Below are 22,904 nucleotides of genomic sequence, written 5' to 3'. Positions count from 1 at the left end.
CTACAGAGTGAGCTCCAGGACAGTCAGGACTACAGTAGAGAAACAGTACAGGGGTATTCCATGCTTGAGAGTTTCTCCACAAGCAGCGGAAACAGAAACAAGTATGGGCCACCGGGGATGGGGTGGGGGAGTGGTGGTGGTGGTGGTCAAACTTCTGATGATCTGGGCATACTCATCTTGATTTTATGTGTATGGGTGTGTGTTACCTGTATGTACATGCCTGTGAAGCCACACTGGATCCTCCGGAACTCAGCTACCAGATGTGTAGGATGTTATCATTATGCAGCAAGGCGGGGCCAGGATAAGGCGGAGCCTATCATTGGATGAAACGGAAGGGTAGGCGGGGAAAAGTGTAGGAAGGATTTGGGGTAGGGATGGAGACAGCGGAGGAGGATAATTCTGATCCTGGTGTCTGAGGTCAACTTTATCTTGTCTAGGTGGGCGGTTTCTATCTTTATTAATTGGCAGTGAATTTATTCTGTGGATGTATTGTAGTTTGAGAATTTAACGCATACATCTAATTGTTAAACTACAAGTTTCTAGAGTTTTGATTTTACCAGGCTACAGGGGATGTGAGCAAAGTTCGGGGGTGGGGGGGTGGCAGAGAGACAACCTGTCGAAGTTCTGGAAGCCATGCTAAGTTATAGAATGCCTGGGGCTAGCGTGGCATGGCGCCACACTAGAACAGCCCAGGGAACGCGATGTGTATGTCAGGTGTGTGTCAGGCATGGTAACAACCCGCTGAGGGGACAGTGTGTGAAAGCAGCTGGCAGTGAAACAGCCGGAGCACGCAGCTCCTGCAGATCCGCACAGAGTGGGAATGTGTGGGTATCAGTAGCCACCGATCCGTTTTTTAATTTTACCACAACACGTGGGTGCTGGGAATCAAACCAGGGTCCTCTATGAGAGCAGTCAGCGAGTGTCCTCAATGTCTGAGCCATCTTTCCAGTCCTGTCATGCTCATTAAAGAGTGAATTCTCGACAGTTACACAGGATACCCTGCAGCCAGGGTTTGCTAAGGTTAGATCCTGGCTAGAGGCAGCAGGTACTATGCTCTGACCCAAGCTTGCCCAGAGGCACAAAAGGTCTTTTTGGGCTGGAAAGGCTCACTGCAGCCAACTGTCTTGGAACTACTCCCTGTATTAAGTGATCAAAGATGCCAGCTTTCTAGCGGAGGTGGTGGTCCATACCTGTAGTTTCAGGGAAGGATCAGGATGCTGTTTGGGTACATGGGAAGTTTGAGGCCAACCAGGGCTACATGAAACTCCCTTTGGCACACAAGTATACACAGAAACAACAGCATGACGATGCAGTGGAAGTGAGTGGGAGGACTCTGCATTTGAGCCCGTCTAAGGGACGCCCCTGGGCTTGAAGGTCCTTGGCCAGGCACCCCTGCATGGCAGCAGTTCTAGGGGAGGGACACCATAGGCCCTGAGCTTATCGTCCCTGATCAGACTTAGGGCTGGGAGCTACATTTGGGTTCTACAGAAGATACTGGGAACACAGCAGTTCCCAAGAAAGATCTGCAGGAAACGGGGGGGGGGGGGGGGTGGAAATGGCACCAGTGACCCTGGTCTTATAGTTAATGACATTCAAGACCAGGAAACTGGCTCTAGGGCATCATCGCCAGCCTCGCCATTAGAGGTAGGATGAAGATAACCCAGGGAGGCTTAGCAATGAGCAGGCACAGAACAGATAAATCTAGTGAAAAGAATGCCTAGGGAGGGCTGGACATATGGCTCAGTGGATAAGAGCACTGGCTGCTCTTCCAGAGGTTCTGAGTTCAAATCCCAGCAACCAGCAACCACATGGTGTCTCACAGCCACCTGTAATGAGATCTGATGCCCTCTTCTGGTGTGTCTGAAGACAGCTACAGTGTACTTATATATAATAAATAAATAAAATCTTTTTTTAAAAAAAGAATGCAGCAAGGTTCCTGTCTGGATTGGGTAGGTATCAGTGACATGTGATACAGAAAGTCCTTCATGTCTGATATCTCCTGCTCACAAGTGACCACACCGAGAGATTCCTCAGCTCCCCTCATCCCAAGTCTTATTTCCACTCCATTCCACATCTCTGTGTGTAACACCCAGCTCCCATTAAGGCCAACTGGACTTCTGAGAGACCCACTTTATTCAGCTCTGTTCTGTACATATGTTGACACTAGGCCAGGCCTTACCACATATCACTTTGTCACGTTTGTCAAAATGTCTTACATACACACACAAGAAAAGGTAAACACGAGAGGGACCTGTATGCAATTGTTCTTAGAAATTCAGTTCTGAATTGTGTGTGGGTATCCAAGATAACTCACACTAGCTAGGGACTTAGAAATTCAGCTAGTGCTGGGTGGCAGTAGTGTACACTTTTAATCCCAGCACTCAAGAAGCAGAGGCAGGTGGATGTCTGAGTTGGAGGCCAGCCTGGTCTACAGAGTGAGCTCCAGGGCAGCTAAGAACAGATTTAAAACAAACAAACAAACCCTGCCTCAACAAAAACAAACAGAACAAAAACGAGAGAGAGAGAGAGAGAGAGAGAGAGAGAGAGAGAGAGAGAGAGAGAGAGGAGAGAATACAGCTATAAAGAGAACATGCTTTCTTGCCTTACCCATTAGCTCCCCCATGACTGACTGGTAATTCTGCACACATTTACAAACCTCGGCCATTACTGGCTGCCATTCTAAGAAAAGTCTCCCCCCACACACACCCCAACCCTCCCCTTACATGTCAACCTTCACCTTCAAGTTTATGATCTCAACACAGATTCCTGGTATTTGGGGTAAAGGGAGCCAGGTTCGCTGGTTTGTAAACAGTTTTAAGACAAAGTGGGGAAAGTTACAGTACTATTATTATTCAAACTGCAAAGTCGTTTGGATTGAGTTTATTGTTTGAAAAATGATTTGGCAATAGACAGCATTCATCAGGCATGTACTATCTGCGTGCTAAATGGTTTTCTTTCTTCCTTCCTTCTTTCCTCCTTTCCTTTCTTTCTTTTGTTTCTTTCTTTCTTTTACTATTTCAACACCCCAGGAAAAAATAGTGTCAGAAGTAATCAACCCCTTCTCCCTCCCTCCAGGAAAAAGTGTTAAAAAGTACTATCAGAAGCAGTCTCTCTCTCTCTCCTCTCTCTCTCTCTCTCTCTCTCTCTCTCTCTCTCTCTCTCTCTCTCTCTCTCTCTCTCTTTTCCTTCCCATCTCCTAGGATCCTTGGCCTGCACCACCATGCCCATGTTACATGCCATGTTACAATGACTCTTACCAAAACCTAGATGCAGTTTAAACTGGTTAAATTAAATTGTGCTTGACGGTAGCTCAGTGTAGAATCCTCTCCGACCATGTGTTAAGAATCTGGGCTTTTCCTTTTCCTACTGCTCTCCCCACCTGCCACAGCACACGCCATTCTCCTGCGGAAGACCACGCACATTTTCAGGTACGTCACCATCGGGCATGGTCAATGTGGAGCAAAGTGAAGGCACCAACCAGGTGTGGGGCGAGAGCCTCTTCTTCAGAGAGGCCCAGCGTGGCAATGGGCCGGCTGTCCGCTTCTCTGTGCTGCTGTCGCATGGTCTGTTCCCCCGAACGAAGCAGGAAGTCTTTGTAAGAGATTCACTTGCCAGGATAAAAATGTAAGCACCCCTTAGGTTTCTCTTACCTACCCCTTGCAACTGGTCCCAGACCAGAATTGCTTCCTCAGAAGGGAAGGTGAACCCCCCTGCTTTTCAAACCTCCCCGTTTTTCTTTTCCCCCTTCTTCTTGGGGGCTGCACGCCTCCCCAGGTCATCAAGCATGAATCTTCTCAGCCAAGCTCATTTCCTGCTCTGAGGTTTGGGAGTGGGATAGGGAGACCGACTACGGAGGTCCCTGGAATAAAGTGATACAATTAGACTTCAAAAAAAAAAAAAAAAGGTCACATGCTTAGCTCTAGTTCACACCGACACCGATATCGGCGCAGGACTTGAACTCACGCTGGACAGTTGTACGGTTGGGTAGTCGTCGTTTCCCATCCCTGCTTCCCCGCCACTTCTCTTGCACGCGTTAATTCACCGAAGTTCAGAGTCCTGTTCTGTCTTCTTTGCATCATTTACTCCCATCAGGCTGTGAGCGCACACACTCCCTTGTCGGTTCTGCTTGACTTCTCCTTCCTCCTCAGCTGTGAGCATCAGGGTTGGCAGGGTTCCCTGCCAACTCTTCAAAGTGTGTTTCCCGTGTTCTCTCATTTCAAATGTCCGCACTCTCGTCCCCGTCCCTCACCCTCCTCTAAGCTGATGACTTTAGTTTTATCATTAAAACATCTCTGGTATACACGAGGCTATGGCTCTGACCCTGAGCAACTGTCAAAAGGGAAGTGAGGGGAAGGGGAGGGGAGGGAGGAAAAATATGAGTGGATTGGGGAAGCTCCGTGCAGTCCTTACCACCAAAGCATAGGTGCTTGGCTATGACCCCAGTGTCCATGTGAAAACCGGGCAGGGTGTGTACCTGTAACCCAGACCTGGGGAAGCAGAGACAGGATTCCTGGGCTGGTTGGCTGGCCAGTCTAGCCAAGTTGACAAGTTAGTTTTAGTGAGAGCAGTGTCTCAAAAAAGAAATAAGGTGGAGAGTGTTCAAGGAAGACATTTGACATCAACTTTGGGCCTTTGTGTGAGCATTCACACACACTCAAAGAGCGAGAGGAAAGTGCTTCCTAATTCCCTCCCAATCTACAAGCTCCCCTTTACATGGGCCTGCGGTCTTTTAACGACCAAATGTCTGCTTCAACTCAAGACACTGTTTCCTCCTGAGCTTGCCAGTCTGTATCTTCATGCCATCAGGAGTCTGCCCCTACGATGTCCTTTTTCTCTCTTCTCTATCATCGAATAATCCCCCTCCCTATTGGATCATTTCCATTAGAACATATTCTACATTTCCCCCATATAAAAACACAGCCAGGAAGAGGAAAAGCACAGCAGCGATACAGGGTAGGTTGTGCTAGAGTACATCACCAGCCTGCCTGTGACACTGGGCTTCATCCCAATGCTGGGAAACAGCAAACAAATCCCATGCTCTCTCTCATGGCTATATTTTTCTCTGCTGTTCTTCACCATAAAAATCTCCCAAATATGTCGTTTTCTTTCTCCAGCTCCAGCTTAATCTTCACCTCATCTAAGAGAGAGACCCATCTTTTTAAATATTAGCCTGCCCTATGCAAGGCCGAGATGGTTCCTTGAAAGCTCATCCAATGGTGAGCACACTCTTATTGTATTCTTCATTCTCCCCCTTTCCCTCCTTGGAGCATCTCCTTCCCTTTCATGACACCCACACTCTCACTGGCTTTCCTTTTTCTCATTGATATCTCACTCACAAACCTCACTTTTTTTAAAAAATAGTTTTTACTTTTAATGTTCAGAATTGGATATTAATAAATCTGTTTATTTCCTGCTTTTTTTCTTTATTTTAAATTGGATATTTTATTTATTTACATTTCAAATGTTATCCCCCTTTCCCAGTTTCCCCTCTACAAACCCCCGATCATGTCCCCCCTTCCCCTGCGTCTATGAAGGTGCTCCCCCACCTACCCACCCACTCCTGCCTCACCGTCCTAGCATTCCTCTATACTGGGGCATCAAACCTTCACAGGACCAAAGGACTCCTCCCATTGATGCAAGATAGGGCCCCTTCAGCCCTTCCCCTAACTCCTCCATTTGGGGTCCCCACTCTCAGTCCAATGGTTGGCTGCGAGCATCCTCCTCTGTATTGGTCATGCTCTGGCAGAGCCTCTCAGGAGACATCCATATAAGGCTCCTGTCAGCAAGCACTTCTTGGCATCAGCAATAGTGTCTGGGTTTGGTGTCTGTATATGGGATGGATCCCCAGGTGGAGCAGTCTCTGGATGGCCTTTCCTTCAGTCTCTGTTCCACTCTAAAGTCCGTGTTTCCTTTAGACAGGAGCAATACAGACCTAACTTTTATATACTTAGAAGTTTCTCTGGGGCTAGTCCTAAGCCTTCTGCTTCTTGATAATTTCTTTGGCAATCTCTTACCCATTCTGTGGCTGTAAGAATGGTTCCCTATGTGATGACAGTTTAACTTAGGATTTTTTGACTTTATGATGGTACAAACGTAAACTTACATTCAGTAAAAACTCACATTTTGACATTTTTTTTTGCCTTGAGATAGCAAACTTTGGCCTGGAGGCTAGGCAGCTGCAGTTCCCCGTTGGCTATGTTAAGGGCTCATGAGAGATAGCAGCTAAGGCTCTAAGCACACTGCACTGCTGAGCTAGGATGTTAGGAGGTTAGGGGGCTGAAATAGTTTCAGTTTGGGTTGAAGACGCAAGCCTGTTGTAAATCGAGCAGCACCTGTAATGTTGATGATTAAATTTTCATCTCTCGGGCAGAGTTCCTTCTCCTGTTTCAACTGTTCACTTAATTGTATCTAGCTGGATAACACAGGCTTTAGTGTACTAAACATATGGTTTAGTGCTGGGGCGCAAACCCAGGGTTGTCTGCGTGCTAAACAAATGCTCTACCATTGAGCTCAATCCTTAGCTCCTCTTCTCTTTTGATCCCTGTGATCACAAGATTTCCTAATAAACCTGATAACAAGACAGGGGTTGACCTGTTTAGGATGAGAACTTGTTCATCAATACAGGGGTAAATCTTTTTTTTCTTCTTCCTCTTTGAAAAGTTAAAAGAAAATTCGTGTGTGTGTGTGTGTGTGTGTGTGTGTGTGTGTCTGGCTGGATGTACAGACCTGCACTGCAGAGGCCAGTAGAGAGCACCAGAGTTCCTGGGTCTGGAGTTGCACGGTTGGTTGTGGTCTACCATGTGGGTGCTGGAAACTGAACCCAGTTATCTGCAAGAGCTGCAAGTGATTCTAACTCTTTTTTTTTTCTTTTTCTTCTTTTTTCTTTTTTTCAGAGCTGGGGACTGAACCCAGGGCCTTGCGCTTGCTAGGCAAGTGCTCTACCACTGAGCTAAACCCCCAACCCCGTGATTCTAACTCTTAAGCCATCTCTCCAGAGCCCACATTTTCTCAGTTTTTAAATGGGGTCCTGAGTTAGAGCCCAGGGCTTCATGCAAGATAAGGCAATGTTGTATGTAAGCTCTGTTACCCAGACCCAGGAAACAAACACTTTTTGCTGTTGCTGTTGTTGTTTGAGATAGGATTTTGCTAAGTGTGCCAGGCTGGCCTCTAACTCGTAACAATCCTCCTGCTCCAGCCTCTCAGTACTGAATTACAGATGTGAACCACCACCACACCAGATCTGGAGCAGGGTAAGGCAGACAAATTAAGAAAAGAAAACCCCGGGGTTGGGGATTTAGCTCAGTGGTAGAGCGCTTGCCTAGCAAGCGCAAGGCCCTGGGTTCAGTCCCCAGCTCCAAAAAAAAAAAAAAAAAAAAAAAAAAAAAAAAAAAAAAAAGAAAAAGAAAAGAAAACCCCAAACTTGCAAATGGTCCTCGGTTGTGTGGTATCATAGAAAAAAATTATAATTACTTATCAATGGTATAAATTGCAGCATTCACCTCTTTCCTTTGGTAAGGTACCCTTTATGTGATTAACCTATTGGTTATTTTGAACAAGAAAAAATTAACACAGGAAGTGCACAATTTGAAAGAGAATTTACTTACAACTAATAATGAAGGGAGCAGGGAGAAAGCAAACGAGCAAAGGCTGAATACAAAGGGGCAACGACATCCCAAGCATTAAGGATGCTAACAGATCATTCATTATATGAGCTTGAATACTGGTGTGGCTCCTCGAGTCAAGCAGGAATCCAGTCTTGTTTTGCACCTTTGATCCATTGGCTACAGGCCAGCCAGAGCGGTACCATATGTACATCCAACCAGACCACAATTTCAACACGAATCGGAGGTCAGACGCACATTTATATCCACTTGGGAAAACAGGTTGTGCAGCTGATAACGCACTTCAAAGTCAATTTGGTTCAAGTTCGTAACCCCATCCCTTAAAAAAAAAGGGGGGGCGATTTCATTCCACTGTGGAATTTAAAATACTTACAATAAAGGACTTTTTGTATTTCCCATATGGGAAAAGCCTTGACTGCTCTCAATTCTAGCTGTTTTTTTCAGGCCCAACACCTGAAACTGGTTCTGGAAACCCCCCACCCGTCTAGTCCTACTCCGAAGCAACCTCTACCTTCCTCACCAGCCATGTTCTTTAGCTTCTCCAGTTTTCAATTCCTTAAATCTTCTTCAATCTCTCGGTATTAGTCCAATCAGACTTTGCCTCCTCGAACCCCTTCCCCGCGTTCGCATCAGGCAACCCCCTTGAGAACTGGGTGACCAAACTTGACCCCGACAGCGCCCCGTAATTCTACTATCCCACCACTCTTCTACGCCTCTTTAGAGTTCCGCCCCGCCTCATTCCCGCTCCCCCCGCCCCAACCCGTGAATTGCCTGCGCCTGCGCACCTCCAATTCAGGCGCTTTCCCTTTCCTGACGGCCAATCCACTTCCCGCCTCCGGTCCTTGGAACACTCCTCCCCTCTGCTGGGGCCCTGAATGAAGGTGCTGGAAGAAGCTGTCCTAGATATTGCCTGTATAAAAAATTTACAGATAGGAGAATTTCAACGAATCACTGAAGAAGTAGAGCACCCTCGAGACTGGGTATACATTTATCACTTCAGAACCCGAATGGGGGTCTGGACACGCAGAAAGGACCGGCAGCGATGGTCAATTTGGATTAGGCAGTAATGCGGGCAGCCCTTTCCTTTCCCCCTTCCCTCCGCCCCGCCCCCCTAGCTGCCCGGCCGCGTTGGTGAGTGGCGGGCGGGAGGGCCGACGGGCGGAGGGAGGAGGGGGAGCTGAGGGAAGGCGGGCCCTCGGCTGCGAGATAGGTGGGGGGAGGGGAGGGGAGAGCCCGAGCTCTGGAGTTGGTGCTGGGAAACCCGGGGCTAATGTTGACAACAGGCACTAGGTGAGTCCCAGGGATCCTCCTTCCCCTCCGCTCCGACGATAGGCAAGAGCTGGCGCGGAGGGGTACCGGCCTGGACTCCTACTCCCCGAGGGACCCGAGAGGCGACTCCGCACTCCTGCTCTCCGGGGGCGGCGAGCAGTGGAGGGACGAGCGGGTCGGACGTCGTTCTCCTCAGACCCCTCTCCCGGAGGGTCTGGTCAATGTGAGGGATCTCTCGGCCGGGCCGAGGCTGGCGTGAGGGGCGACAGAAGAGGTGTCTGCCCCACATGCCTGGGCCCAGCCTCGGGGCTGGAGGCGGGGGAGTCTGCTGTGGAGGGGGAAGGTGTTCGGGGGCGTGGAAGAGTGCGTGGAGAGGCTGGGGCGAGCTCCGGAGTCCGGAGGGAAGCGTGGACGGGGGAGCGGGGAGGATGTAGAGTAGTCAGACAAGCTCGAGAGGCTTCGGTGCTGAGGGAGTGTAGGTTGAGAAGTTAGGGTTGGGGCTTAGATGTCCTCAGGGAATAGGAGTTGTGGACGGGAAGTATGTCAATGGTGGGACCCTGAACCACAGCGGGGGTTTGTGGGAGATTTGTGGGTGATGCGTGTGCAGGGGAAGAGGCTTGGAGTGGACCCGCAGATGGTGAGAACTGGGCTGTTTGGGTTTACTTCCTTTTAATCAGGTAGGCTAGTTGATTCTTCGACTCTTCCTCAAGGCTCTCATTACTTCCCTTACGAGTACTGTTGAACTAAAGAGGTGATCACACGGTGTTTGATCTGGTAAGCCAAGCAGAGGCTGCTTACAGGTTTTGGGGATACGCATGGTAGCGAATAGCTCAGCTCTTAGAAAAACTTAAATGTATCAATTGACACGGTAGATGAAAGTAAGGCTCTTAACTGACCCTTCTCATTTGTCATAGTTTTTAGGTGTTCATAAAAGTCGTACAAATCATCGGGCAAGCCTTTATTGAGCTGTGGTGAAATTTCTGAAAAATTTGAGTAAGTCTCACACATACATATAAGATACATAATGACTTTGTAAAAGAATAAACTCAGAGACCAGAAGATATCCCTGTGCTGTTCTACCTTTAGAACATTTTGAGTTCAAAACCCAGACTTGAAGAGTAAACCAGCATTCTCCTACTCTGTAGTATTTTCAGAGCAGTCTGATTGTGATTTCATACATAGACCATATGGTACTTAGCAGACTTATAGCTGTATTAGGGAAACACATCCCTTCTCTGTCCTCTCTCAGGACATTGCCTTAGAATCTGTTTTACTAGTAAAAGAGTCCTTTTTTACTTTTTCTTTTGGGAGTTTAGAATGTAATTAGAAAGGCAGATAAAATAATACAGATCGAGTGCCTAGGGTGGTGTTTTGGGAGCTGGAAAGGTGGTTTTCAACCATACTTTCAGCCCGTTTACAGGCTGTCTGAATATAATTGTAATCCGGCAGAGTAGTTTGTAAAAGTTAATCCTATTTCAACTTCAACACCACTAACTTTTATATTCATTATTTTATTACATGGGGAATTTGGAAACACTTTAGGTGAATTATTTAGCTGCTATTAAATACGAATCTAGCGTTTTTATTAGATTTAATTTATTATATTTAAATTGACAGGATACAAATGTGTCTTGTTGGATTCACGTTTGTTTTTTAGTTAACTTGGTGCGTGTGAAGAGTGGAAAAGAGCACTGGGTAGCTCCTGAGGCAGATGGGTAACCTTGGGCAGCTAGCGCTGTCGTCAGCACCAGAAGCTTGGAGTGGGTAGAGCCCCGTAGTCTTTAATCCTAAAGATCTCTCATCTTGTACCACCTTTTCAGTGTCAGGTGTGAAAGAGAGCTGACATTTATTTAGTGTCTTTCTCTATGGTAGCTACTGTGATGTAGGCTAGTAACTCTAGGGAACACCAGCTCCATTTTATCTGCAAATAAGTAGAATAAACGGAGAAGTTAAGCTGCCTGATTTCCGTAGCTAGTAGGGTCCAAAGCTGGGATACACACTTGAGGCTGACTTGAACACCTGTTCTCTTTGCTCACGTCCCATTGCTGCCTGTACTTTTGGTTATAAATTTGTTAGCTGGAATTTGGTTTTGACAAAGGACTTACAGATCTCTTTGGGAATCTGTTCTGTCATCCTCTGAAGCAGGAAGTGTCTTAGTTTGCTATTGACTGTCACTGTCTATTAGTGTGCTAGTTACTTACATTTACCTAATAAACGAACATTGGTGAGTCATGGCAGTTTGGGACCCTGCAGAGCTTATAAATGATGATCTTTCATGGATTTGTCAGATAAAGAGTAAGATTGTCGATTCTGTGGAAAAATTTAAAATTTAATTTATAAGGAACACTTTAGTTATAAATTCTGATGTTGATTTTGTTGTCTGAGAACTGTGTGTTCTTGTAATCTTGAAATACCTTGTTTATACTTCACATCACAAAATACAAATTCTATAAAATTTTGTTGCATATAACGATTAATACCCTTAAGTAAGATCGTATTGTTACCTTAAACAGGACGTGTCTCCGTAGGTTCAGCCAGTGTGCCAGTAAGCTAAGAGCTTCACGGAGCAAGTGCCAAAGCATTATTAGGCCCCCTGCTGAGATTCACAGTTCTATGACTTGTCATAGTCGGGGTCTGTGATCAAGTCTTCCATCTCACAGGCCGGCGCTCTCAGGGTTCTTAACTTTGGTTAAGACTGTGAATTCACATTCCAGTTCTATCACCAGCTGTGGGGACCTTGGTCAAGTTACTTGGTTAAGTCTCAGTTTACTCATTTATAAGTAGGGAAGACAATACCCACCTCATAAAAGCTTTAGTATTAAGTGAGACAATATACATAAAAGGTTTAGTGTGGTACCTGTGACTAGACACTGGCATTACACTGTTTGAAGGTTGGGTTAGAGCGTGGTGGTGTCACAGTCAAGGCGGTATACACTGCAGGGTAAGAGGTAAATGAGAGTAGCGGGGAGGCTGAAGGAAGGTGGAGGCTGGTACTAAGCTGTCTATGGACCTTCAGCACTCTCCTGGTCTAGGTTGTCTTTCTGGTCATATTTTAACTCTAAAGTAGGAAATTCCTTATTTATTGATACTTTATTATTGCAAAGGCTTTAGTTATTAACCTGGGATTTCTTGCTATAATTTAAATGCTGTACTTGAAAATACTTAAGACAACTTGTACATCCTTACCTTTTTCCAAGACAGCAAGAAGTTTAAATACTTTTATACTTTGTAAATAAAATTGTGATTTTTCTCATATGTAACTTGCAGATAATTTAGAAGTCAAAACATAAAAGCAGTGCCTGAACGTTGTGTGAGATACCTAGCTCTAGTAGAGAAGTGTATTTTTTGAGAAGGCCTACATTTTGGTGAGATATACAGGTTTTTTCTTTCAGTTTATGTAGTTTCCAGTTAAGCATGTGAGTTTGTTTAGTGCTGTCCAAATAGCACATTCTGTGATGGTGGAAATGTTTGGTATCTGCACTGCCCTGCTTGGAAGCCACTGGTCATGAGGAATTGAACACTTGAAGTGCGGTGGCCCTGAGCAACTGAATTACAGGTTTTATTTAAGTTGAATTTGTGTGTAAGTGGCTTAGTGCAGTACTACTAAGTAGTACTACTAGTAGTAGTTTTTCAGCCAGTGATACTTATGTCCCTCAGGAGCATTTATTATCTGGAGTAATTTGTTGTCATTTACCACATGGGAGGCACAGAGGTGCTTAGTTGCTTCAGGTTTATAGGATAACCTTTAAGTTCTACAAAGAATGAATTATCTGATAGGCTGAGGCTCTAGCTCAGTGGTAGAGTGCTTACCTTGTGGGCAAAAAGCCTGACTTTCATTTCTAACACTGCTAAACAAACAAAAAAACCCAAAAAACCCCACCAGACTTGCTCAAAATGATAGCAGTGCTGAGGTTTAGAAACTGGACTACTGGCTGCCCTGCTGACAGTACAGAACAGAATATGCAGGTCTTATTAATCATTGTGCTTATAAACATTCTCTTGTACTAATGAGATTGAAGGCCTGCTCTAATTTGAGCGAGTTTTTTATTTTACAAGTTTGATAAGATTATAGTAACGGGTAAAATTTATGACTCAGAATTCTATACTCTGTTCATTGGTTAGGTGGAAGCAAGAGTTTTTGCTTTGTAACTCCTCTCTTGAGTAAATACGTTCCAAGAATATTGCATGAAGTAGTAAATCAGGATCTCTATCTCTTCCCTCATTTTGGAGTGCTGAGACGTGGGCTTCCCTCATTAGATAGCATTCTCTCACTGAACTGTGATCACAGCAAAAGAGTCAGACTTATTTGCTTGTTTCACAGTGCGGAGGATTGAATGAATTTAGGGCCTAAGACATGCTTGTCCACTGAGCTGCATCCCCAATGGAGGTCCGATGACAACCTGTAGGAATTGGTTCTCGTATTCCATCCACTGTGAGTTCCTGGGCTGGTCAGGTTGGGCACAGCACCTTCACCTGCTGAGCTGCCTTGCCCGCCTTTTTTTTTTTTTTTTTTTAAGTTAGGGACTTAACTATATAGCAATTTTGATGTGCAATTCACTATATAACACAGGCTGACCTCTTAACTCATGGCAGTTCCTACCTTGACCTACTGAGCATTGCTCTTAACCATGTAAAAAGCATGGGTTAAAACTTACTCATGCTGTCTCCAGTTATAGTGATGGATTGTTTTAAAGTTAATCATGGTTGGACTGATAATATGTGCCTAGAAGTTCTAAATGCTGCACTAGCACTTTCTTGTTCTGTTTATTTTATTTTATTTTATTTTATTTTATTTTATTTTATTTATAATACACTGTAGCTGTCTTCAGGCCCACCAAAAGAGGGCATCAGATCTCATTAAGATGATTGTGAGCCACCATGTGGGTGCTGGGATTTGAACTCAGGACCTCTGAAGAGCAGTCAGTGCTTTGAACCACTGAGCCATCTCTCCAGCCCCAAAATGTGTAGCCCAGACTGGCCTTGAACTCGTGATCCTCCTGCCTCTGCCTCCTTCAGCAGATTCTACCAGTGTGCGCCACCACAACCGGCTGTTTATTTTTTGAGACAGGGTTTTTCAGTCTGGTTGTCCTGGAACTCATAGAGGTCCACCTGCCTCTGCCTCCTAAGTGCCAGGATAAAGGCATGTACCACGATGTCCAACCCACTTTTATGCTTCCTTAATTAATTAAAGAATAAAAACAAAACAACAACAACAAAAAAAACCCCTTGGATACAGAATTAATAATAATAAAAGGAGGAATGTAACCAATTTTTGCCACAGTGCTGGGGATTGAGTACTGGGCGTGCTCAATAAGCACTTTCCACCACTGCATCCTCGGCTTCTAAGGTGTTCCTTCTCATCACAGCAGCACTACTTCGTGTGCATTTTAAAATTTCATGGGTGCCAAGCTTCATTAATATGTTGTGTTGTTAATTAAAAGGCATCCTGCCCATGGTACTGACGTTCTTTTACTCTTACAGATTGTCCTGGGTCACATAATGCCAGCTGAGCGGAAAAAGTCAGCAAGTATGGAGGAAAAAGAATCTTTACTAAACAACAAGGAAAAAGACTGCAGTGAGAGGCGGCCAGTGAGCAGCAAGGAGAAATCAAAAGACGATCTCAAGATCACTGCCAAGAAGGAGGTCAGTAAGGTCCCAGAAGACAAAAAGAAGAAACTGGAAGAAGATAAGAGAAAAAAGGAAGACAAGGAACGTAAGAAAAAAGAGGAAGAGAAGGTGAAGGCAGAGGAAGAGTTGAAGAAGAAGGAAGAGGAAGAAAAGAAAAAACAGGAAGAGGAAGAGAGGAAAAAGCAGGAGGAGCAGGCCAAGCGGCAGCAGGAAGAAGCAGCTGCCCAGCTGAAGTAAGAAACCTGGGTAGGGGAAGGAGTGAGAGTGGGCGCCTGAGACGCAGAGGGGAAGTGGTTGTTTGAGATAACATACAGGCGGCCCCTGGCTGGGAGGTCTGGGAGGATGTCAGCTTGTCTCATTGGTTCCCCTGACCAGGGCATGCTTGAGGTCCTTAAGTAGTGCGGTCTTGAGTGTTTTATGAGGTCTAAGGTGATCTGAGTTTTGTTTGTAAAAACCTTGTTCATGGAGCTTCCCTCTCGAGCCTCAGTGGGAAGGATTAAACTTTGAACCTTCTGCATGCTAGGCCAGTGCTCGTCAACTAAAATTTACAAACCGTCTACCTCTCCTTTAAAAAACAAAAAGGTGTGTGTGTGTGTGTGTGTGTGTGTCCCAGGGTGTAACCCAGGAGGCCTGAAGAGAGCATCAGGTTCCCTGGAGCTATAGTCACAGGTAGTTGTGAGTCATGATGTGGGTCCTGGGAACCAAATATGAGGCCTCTGAAGAGTAGCAGGTTGTTTTAACCAGTGAGATATTTCTCCAGTCCAGTCTCTCCCTTGTTAATAAGGGAGAGAGGGAGGTCTGGAAGGCAGTAGTAGTGGCCAATATTAGAATATTCACAATCAAGATTCTTCAGAATTTCGTGCTTATTTTTCTTCCAAAATTTAAAAACAAAATGTTTTGTAAATTGTCTCTGTGCATGTGTACATTCTCGCCCACTTGCAAAGAGGCCAGAGGACAATGTTCAGGAGTTGGTTTTCTCCTTCAGCTTTAGGCTTTTGGGGTCAGACCTAGCTCTTAGACTTGTGTAGTATGTAGTATGTGTTGATCCTTGTACTAAGATTTTAATTCATAAACATAATTGGTTTCAAAGCACTTCCTTTGCCCCTTCAAAGTTGTTTTTCCTGAGACAGGGTCTCACCATGTTTGTAGCTCTGGCAGTCTTGGACTTCATTGTGTAGACCAGACTGCCTTCTAACTTGTAGAGACTTGCCTGCCTCTGCCTCCCAAGTGCTTGAGTTAAAGTCATGCACTGTACACATCCAACTTCAAGGTGCTTTTAAAATAACTGAAAACAACCAATTCTTTTGTTGTTTTCGGAGATTTTTTAATAATTTTATTATTTTGTGTATGTAAGTGTTCTGCCTGCAGGTATGTTTGTGCAGCATATGCATGCAGTGATGGCTGAGGCCGGAAGATGGTGTTGGAGTCTTTGGAACAACCATGGATGGCTGTGAGCCACCATGAGGTGCTGGAAACTGATCCCAGGTCCTCTGGAAGGGCAGCCAGTGCTCTTAACTGCTGAGCCATCTCTCCAGCCCCACTTCCTAACCTTTTACTGGAAAAATTTCAAATATTTATGAAGATAAAATATAATAATGAACCAGTCTTACCCCACATCTCTTATCTGCCTTATTTAATAATTACTTTAAAAAAATTCTATATGTATATAGATTAGTGGAATTGGGCATTGGTCTTGAACTTAAAGCCATAGCTTGAAAGGCAAGCATTGTGCCATGGAACTATATCCCCAGGTCCTTTCCTAGAATATTTTAAAGCGCATAGGGGTTTTGTATTTTATTTGCCCATAAGGTCTTTATATTTTACACTGTTTTCAGTATAGGGTAAAACTGATTTGCTTCATTCAGATGCATACTGAGTTCTGCTTCTGCTTCTTTTATTACAAGTCCTGTGGCTTTCATGTGACTGAAAGCTTTGTATATCCAATGCAGCCCCTTTGTTAACTCAGCAAGGGTGGGCATGGGGCCTGGAGTTGAGTTAAGAGAAGTGATTAGCTGGGAAGAGGAAAATTACTTTTTTGTAGATTTATATTTTAAAACATATATTCTAATATTTTAAAATCAAAATCATCCCTGCCCCAAATCATTACTTTATTTTAAACAGAAAAAAAAGTTATGTCAGCTTTAACTGTTCTTTTAGGTTAAGTTGAGTTTACTTACACTCATTAAAGGATTTTAAACTGGTAGTTCTCCTAGAATTCTTTCCCAGACTTCTTAGTCATGAGTATTTCTTGTTATTGATGCTCGTGAAAAAATAATTTGAGCTTTTTATTTTATGTAATATGTGTATTTACCAACATCCATGTCTGGTCTCCACATATGTGCAATGCTTTTAGAGACCTGAAGAGGGCAGCAGGTCCTCTGAACCTGGAGTTTAAGATTGGTGTGGCTGCCAGTGCTGAGAATTGAACCTGGGTTCTTTGGGAGAACAGCTAGTGTTACTAAGTTTGAGCCATCTCTTCAGTCCAGTATCTTCTTTTGCTGCGTGTGGTTGCAGGGGGGAAGTTCCTCATATAAGTCAGGCTGGCCTTTACTAATTGTTTGATAAATTCTGACTACGGAGAAACAATACTTGACAGTTGAGAACCCTTTAAGTACATTTTATAATGGTTGTTCTTTAACTGAGTGTCTCTTGTGTAAATGTTGCTATTTACCCAGTGCTTTGGTTTAACATTTTATATTATTCCCAGGCATATCATCTTATCTTTTACATATCGAGCACTGTGTCTTAGATCAATTGAACTTGCAAATCGACAGAGTGATTAACAGTTTAAATTATTGGAAATCATTCTACCACAGAAGGTGTAATAATTTACTGTGCTGTCAGTATATCAGCTGTTAATACAGTGGCCTTGAAAGTCATGAAAGAGGTGGCAAATGCAGATCAGAGGCCCAGTGCTCACTTAGGTGCACAGGGCTCAGTCAGGGTCTGCAGGGTCCCAAGGCGGCAAGGCAGTGGAGGGCCTCTCTGCTCCTCTTGTTCTTGTATTCTATACTTAGAGTGTACTTTTTCACTGACTTTAAGTGATTTATAAATGATGCTTCAAAATGTATATGCTTATTTCTCTTTTGTCTTTTTCATAGAGAGAAAGAAGAATCTCTTCAGCTTCATCAGGAGGCGTGGGAACGCCATCAACTACGAAAGGAACTCCGTAGCAAAAACCAAAATGCTCCAGACAACCGACCAGAGGAAAATTTCTTTAGCCGCCTAGATTCGAGCTTAAAGAAAAATACTGCTTTTGTCAAGAAACTAAAAACAATTACAGAACAACAGAGAGACTCCTTGTCTCATGATTTTAATGGCCTGAATTTAAGCAAATATATTGCAGAAGCCGTAGCTTCCATTGTGGAAGCAAAATTAAAAATCTCTGACGTGAACTGTGCCGTGCACCTCTGCTCTCTCTTTCACCAGCGGTACGCTGACTTTGCACCCTCACTTCTTCAGGTGTGGAAAAAACATTTTGAAGCAAGGAAAGAGGAGAAAACGCCCAACATTACCAAGCTAAGAACTGACTTGCGTTTCATTGCAGAATTGACAATAGTGGGAATCTTCACTGACAAGGAAGGTCTTTCCTTAATCTATGAACAGCTAAAAAGTATTATTAATGCTGATCGAGAATCCCACACTCATGTGTCTGTGGTGATTAGTTTCTGTCGTCATTGTGGAGATGATATTGCTGGACTTGTACCGAGGAAAGTAAAGAGTGCTGCAGAGAAGTTTAATTTGAACTTTCCTCCTAGTGAGATAATTAGCCCAGAGAAGCAGCAGCCTTTCCAGAATCTTTTAAAAGAGTACTTTACGTCTCTGACCAAACACCTGAAAAGGGACCACAGGGAGCTTCAGAATACTGAGAGGCAAAACAGGTGATTTTCCAATGTTCTCCGAGTTGAGAGTTTATAGTGGAGCTCGTGCTTAGGTGTTTAGAGTCTCCATCCACTGAGCGCTCACGGAGAAGGGCTCCTCACAGGTGATGTGTTAGTGTTCCAGGAAACTCACTAGCTAGCAGCCTTCCGTCTCATGCTTAAATGTGACTCTGCACTAGGTTTACAGGGTCTAACTCTCTAAGCCATCCAGTAAGGAGGAGGTGATTCTTGCTTTGTTGCTTTTTCTTCCTGTGCTGTAAGATCCTCATGAATGTTGATGAGTCGCTCTTCTGTCTCTGCCCCTTGACCTGGGTTGCCACTGTTTTCCTGTGCTCTTGTCTGCGCTCTTCCTAACTGCCTTGCTTCCATTGCTTTGGAGTTTAAGTTGTTGATGTCACTGCTGCTACTTGTTCTTGTGAAGAGAGTGAGTCATTCCTTAGCAGTGGTGTTTTAGATCACATTTCTGAGAAGTAGCTCAAAGTTAGCATGAAAAGTGTCCTTGGATATGTTTTTTGTTTTTTTCCCCCTTGGATAAGTTTTAAAGTGTACTGACAGGAGTCATCTCCTGAGGGCTCCTGTTCCCAGTTTTAAAGGAGTACCGTGCTGTCGCTGTGGTCACTGGTGAAAAGGCCCCACTAGAAACCAGATTCCACTGTCAGAAGACTGTGTCGTTACTGCACCGAGGACACAACAGGATCAGCAGTTCATGGGTCTTGGGCTGACTTTAATGAGGGTGTTGATTTGTTGGGGTCTGGGGTATACAGAAGGGACTAATAGCAGTTCTATTTCACTGAGAAAATTACAGGCTTAGGAGTTTGGAACTTTTTTTGATGGGCCATTGATGGGAGAGGCATACCTTTTCCTGTCCTCATGAGCATGCACTGGGGGAGGACTGGTGTGAACAGTTAGCTCTGGATGGTGATTGATTTAACCAGAAAGAAGGAGTGTTTCACTGTAGTGTATATTGTACAGGGTCATGCAGATGCTCAGTCCTAGGGACCAAAGGTCACTTAGCTGAGAAGTATACTCTCTGGGCAACAGTGAAATGACATCTCAAAGGAAAAAGTAAAATAGAAATGGAATTGCTATTCTCGTCTATGGTTGTGAATTCTAATTTTCATATATTTAAATCTCCTTAACCATGATTTGCATAAGGCTTTGTCATTTTCATCCACCTGTCCCTTTATAGTTTACCTGATACATCACAACTGACCTTGTAAACAACAGTTGATGGGTTCTGTTGTCTACTTTAGAGTTTCTGTATTGACTCCTAGCCTTAGAGCATCTTAGTAGAGGAGCTACAGTGATTTACTATGGCTGTGAGGCACACCTGTCTGATCCCTGTGACTTCTCTTGCAGACTTGCTGACTGCCAGATGCTTTCTCTTTTCAGGATAACTGTCTTCCAATGCTTTCCATACACTCACTGCCCTTAGGACATTTGGTTCTGATTTGTCTTCTCTGACCAGTATTGCTATAGCTTATTTAGCTGTCTTGTCATTTGTCTTTTGTCTTTTTGTCAGTACTATTTACATTGAAGCCTGATTCTTAAATGCATTGCTCTTATTTTTGTTTGTTTGAGACGGGGTAGCCTTGGCTGCTTTGTAGACCAGACTGGCTTTGAACACACAGACCCACTCACCACCTCCTCCAGGCACTCGGACTAAGGGCATACTACTGCCTGGTTCAAATGAACTACTGTTAAGGTACTTTGTTCATTTTGAACTAGTGCAGTAAGTTCTGCCCTGAGTGCATGCTTCTCGGCTCTCTATTTTTTTGAGGTGGCATCCCACTGTTGGCTTAACTCAGGCTTATTTAGATGGTCTGGACATGCTATTTTAACAGTGATTTTGTGTGTGTTATTAAATGCTCAGGTAAGTAAATGGGTTCTTTTGTTTTGGTTTTCAAGACAGCCATGGCTGTCCTACAACTTGCTCTGAAGATCAGAACAAGTTGGCCTCAAACTCAAAGAGATCCTCCTGCCTCTGCCAGCTGAGATTAAAGGCAGTAAATGGTGCGCCTACAGTTTGGGTAGGCATCTTCTGCTCTTTTATCTCTGTGGCCTTTCTTCAGAAACTTAGCAGCTTTGCTCCCGGAGCTGGGTGGGTTCTTTTGTTTTTGTTTTTAGCTGGGGTGGTGGCAGCAGTGATGGGGGTGGCAGCAGTTGTTTAAGACAGCTTTACTGTGTAGCCCTGGCTGTCCTGGAGCTCACTGTAGACCGGCTGTTCTGCCACTGCTTCCTAAGTGCTGGGGTTAAAGATGTGTGCACCACCCCCCAGCAGGAACAGAACTGTTACTCTATGGTTTTAGAGTTTACTTCCAGTGTAGATTGATGTTGACGTTTGTTGTAGCATATTTTGTCTGCTTACTGCTGCAGTAATTCAGATGTGAAAGTCTTAATAGAAGATATTTGACACCTGGCTTAGTAACTTATTTTGAGTTCAAGATACTTTGAGTTGCTCATCAGCTTGGTAGTGAAGATGCAGATAACCCAGCTGAGGAAAGATAATGGATTAACACAGTCTCTTTTGGTTAATTCCTTTCTTCCGAAAGTACCTTATTACAATTTACTTCTGAAGTCATCAGTTTTTAAAAGTGTCTTCTTTGAAGACACGACCCAGTAGTTATTTTCAAATGTGAAACACGGGCAGTAGTTTCTCCAATAAGATATCTCTTAGATGTGATATCCTAGAAAACTGAGTAATAAGTGACCCGAGACTTTAGTCTCACACATAATTAAAAAAATTTTATGCCCTTTGTGTCTTAGGAAAATCAAGTGCACTATTTTCAGTCTAGGAATCATAAATGCACATAGTCATTTGCTGTTGAATGTGTTAGAAAGCACTATCCTTAGAGCTGGTGAAATCTTATTCTGTGTGCATTAAAGACTATACTTTAAATTCCATTCAGCCAATTTTGTTGTTGTTGTTGTCTTTTTGAGTTTTATTTATTTATTTATTCTTTTATGTTCTGAGTACACTGTAGCTGTCTTCAGACACACCAGAAGAGGGCATTGGATCCCATTACAGATGGTTGTGAGCCACCATGTGGTTGCTGGGAATTGAACTCAGGACCTTTGAACAGCCAGTGCTTTTAACTGCTGAGCCATTTCTCTAGCCCTGTCTTTTTGAGTCTTATTGTGTAACCCACGCTGGCCTCCTGCTCATGGTCCTTTTATTTCAGCCTCCCAAGTATTGAAATCAGGTGTGTGCCACCAGGCCCAGCTCTGTCCAGCAGTTTTAGACATAGACTGACTCAAAATTTCTGGTGCTTTCTTGGCTGAGCTCCATGACACACACCTTTAATCCAGCTCTGGAGGCAGAGGCATGCAAATCTCTTTGAGTTCAAAGCCAGCCTAGTTTACAGAGTGAGTTCTAGGACAGCCTGGGCTATACAGAGACCCTGTCTCAAAAACAAAATAAAACAAATAATAGTACAGTAAGTTCTGCTGTTTCCTTAAAGATACTGGAGTGAGTAACTGAGTGAGTGGTAGTGAGTTTGTAACTATTCTTTACTCATACTTGGGCCTATAGTCTATGCTTCATTATGCTTCTAAGCCCCTGAAGAATTTATAGTTTTGACTAGCGATGCTTTTTAGGTAAGATGAACTTTGAAAAATTTGAATTATAATTTTTTTTTACTTTAAAAAATCATGTTTATTATACATTTTACTTACATGATCTTAAGTAGCTCTGGGAAGTTACAGCATGTATAAATTTTAAGATTAGTATGTGACAGTAGCTTTATATGTTTGGTAAATATTGCCTTCTGTGTGTTTAGGGATCATTTTGTTAATAGAGATCTTTACTAATTTTTTAACATTTAATTGATTAGTCAATATAATGTCATAGTTAACAAGATTTTCTTTGAGTAGACTAAAATAATATATTCAAATATTAAAGTAATCAATTCTCAGTTCTTAAAATTATTTTTTTCGGGGTTGGGGGTTTAGCTCAGTGGTAGAGCGCTTGTCTAGCAAGTGCAAGGCCCTGGGTTCGGTCCCCAGCTCCGAAAAAACGAAAAAAAGAAAAGAAAAAAAATGATTTTTTTCTTTGTGCTGTGACAAAGGCCAGGGCTTATGCTTGCTGGGCTAACACTTCTACTACCAACACCTAAAACAGTGTGTGTGTGGGGTTGCCTAAAGCCATCAGAAAACACAGATATTTAACATGACAGTTCATAACAGTAGGAAAATTACAGTTCTGAAACAGCAATGAAAGTAATTTTATGATTGCGGTCACCACAACATGGAGAGCTGTATTAAAAGGTTGCAGCATTGGGAGGGTTGAGAACCACTGCTCTAAAGTGTCTTCATCTCTCCCCGCACTGGTGATTGACGGAAAGAGTAGCAAGTGTTGTTTTTCACACCTTTAAATTAGTCCTTTCCTGACTGCCCAAATTGTTGGCAATAGCAATTTGATTTTAAAGTTTAGTAAAAGTTGTAAATAGAATGCAAACATTCTCCTTTCTCTCACCTATTATTACATGATCCTCTGAAATCAGAA

General features: G+C 43.8%; 2 protein-coding genes across 11 annotated transcripts in view; one reads left to right on the top strand and one right to left on the bottom strand.

Moving 5' to 3' along the window:
- Positions 1-11,507, bottom strand: part of Dhtkd1 (dehydrogenase E1 and transketolase domain containing 1) — a 73,563-nt gene extending 62,056 nt beyond the window's left edge. The window contains exon 1 of the mRNA XM_063276635.1: positions 11,396-11,507. The gene's annotated coding sequence lies outside the window, so the exon portion shown is untranslated. The remainder of the gene's footprint in view (positions 1-11,395) is intronic.
- Upf2 (UPF2, regulator of nonsense mediated mRNA decay) overlaps positions 8,753-22,904 on the top strand; it is a 111,292-nt gene continuing 97,140 nt past the window's right edge. For 3 of the 10 annotated variants that reach the window (XM_039095928.2, XM_063276634.1, XM_039095930.2), the window contains exons 1-3: positions 8,774-8,912; positions 14,373-14,752; positions 17,621-18,400. In XM_039095928.2, coding sequence (XP_038951856.1) covers positions 14,391-14,752; positions 17,621-18,400 — 1,142 coding nt within the window. In that variant the 5' untranslated portion in view covers positions 8,774-8,912; positions 14,373-14,390. 10 annotated transcript variants of the gene reach the window in all.

The sequence above is a fragment of the Rattus norvegicus genome, chromosome 17 (genome assembly GCF_036323735.1).
Source record: "Rattus norvegicus strain BN/NHsdMcwi chromosome 17, GRCr8, whole genome shotgun sequence".
In the NCBI taxonomy this organism is placed as follows: Eukaryota; Metazoa; Chordata; class Mammalia; order Rodentia; family Muridae; genus Rattus; species Rattus norvegicus.
Note: the sequence above shows the minus strand (reverse complement) of the source record. Positions and strands in the feature narration are given on the sequence as shown.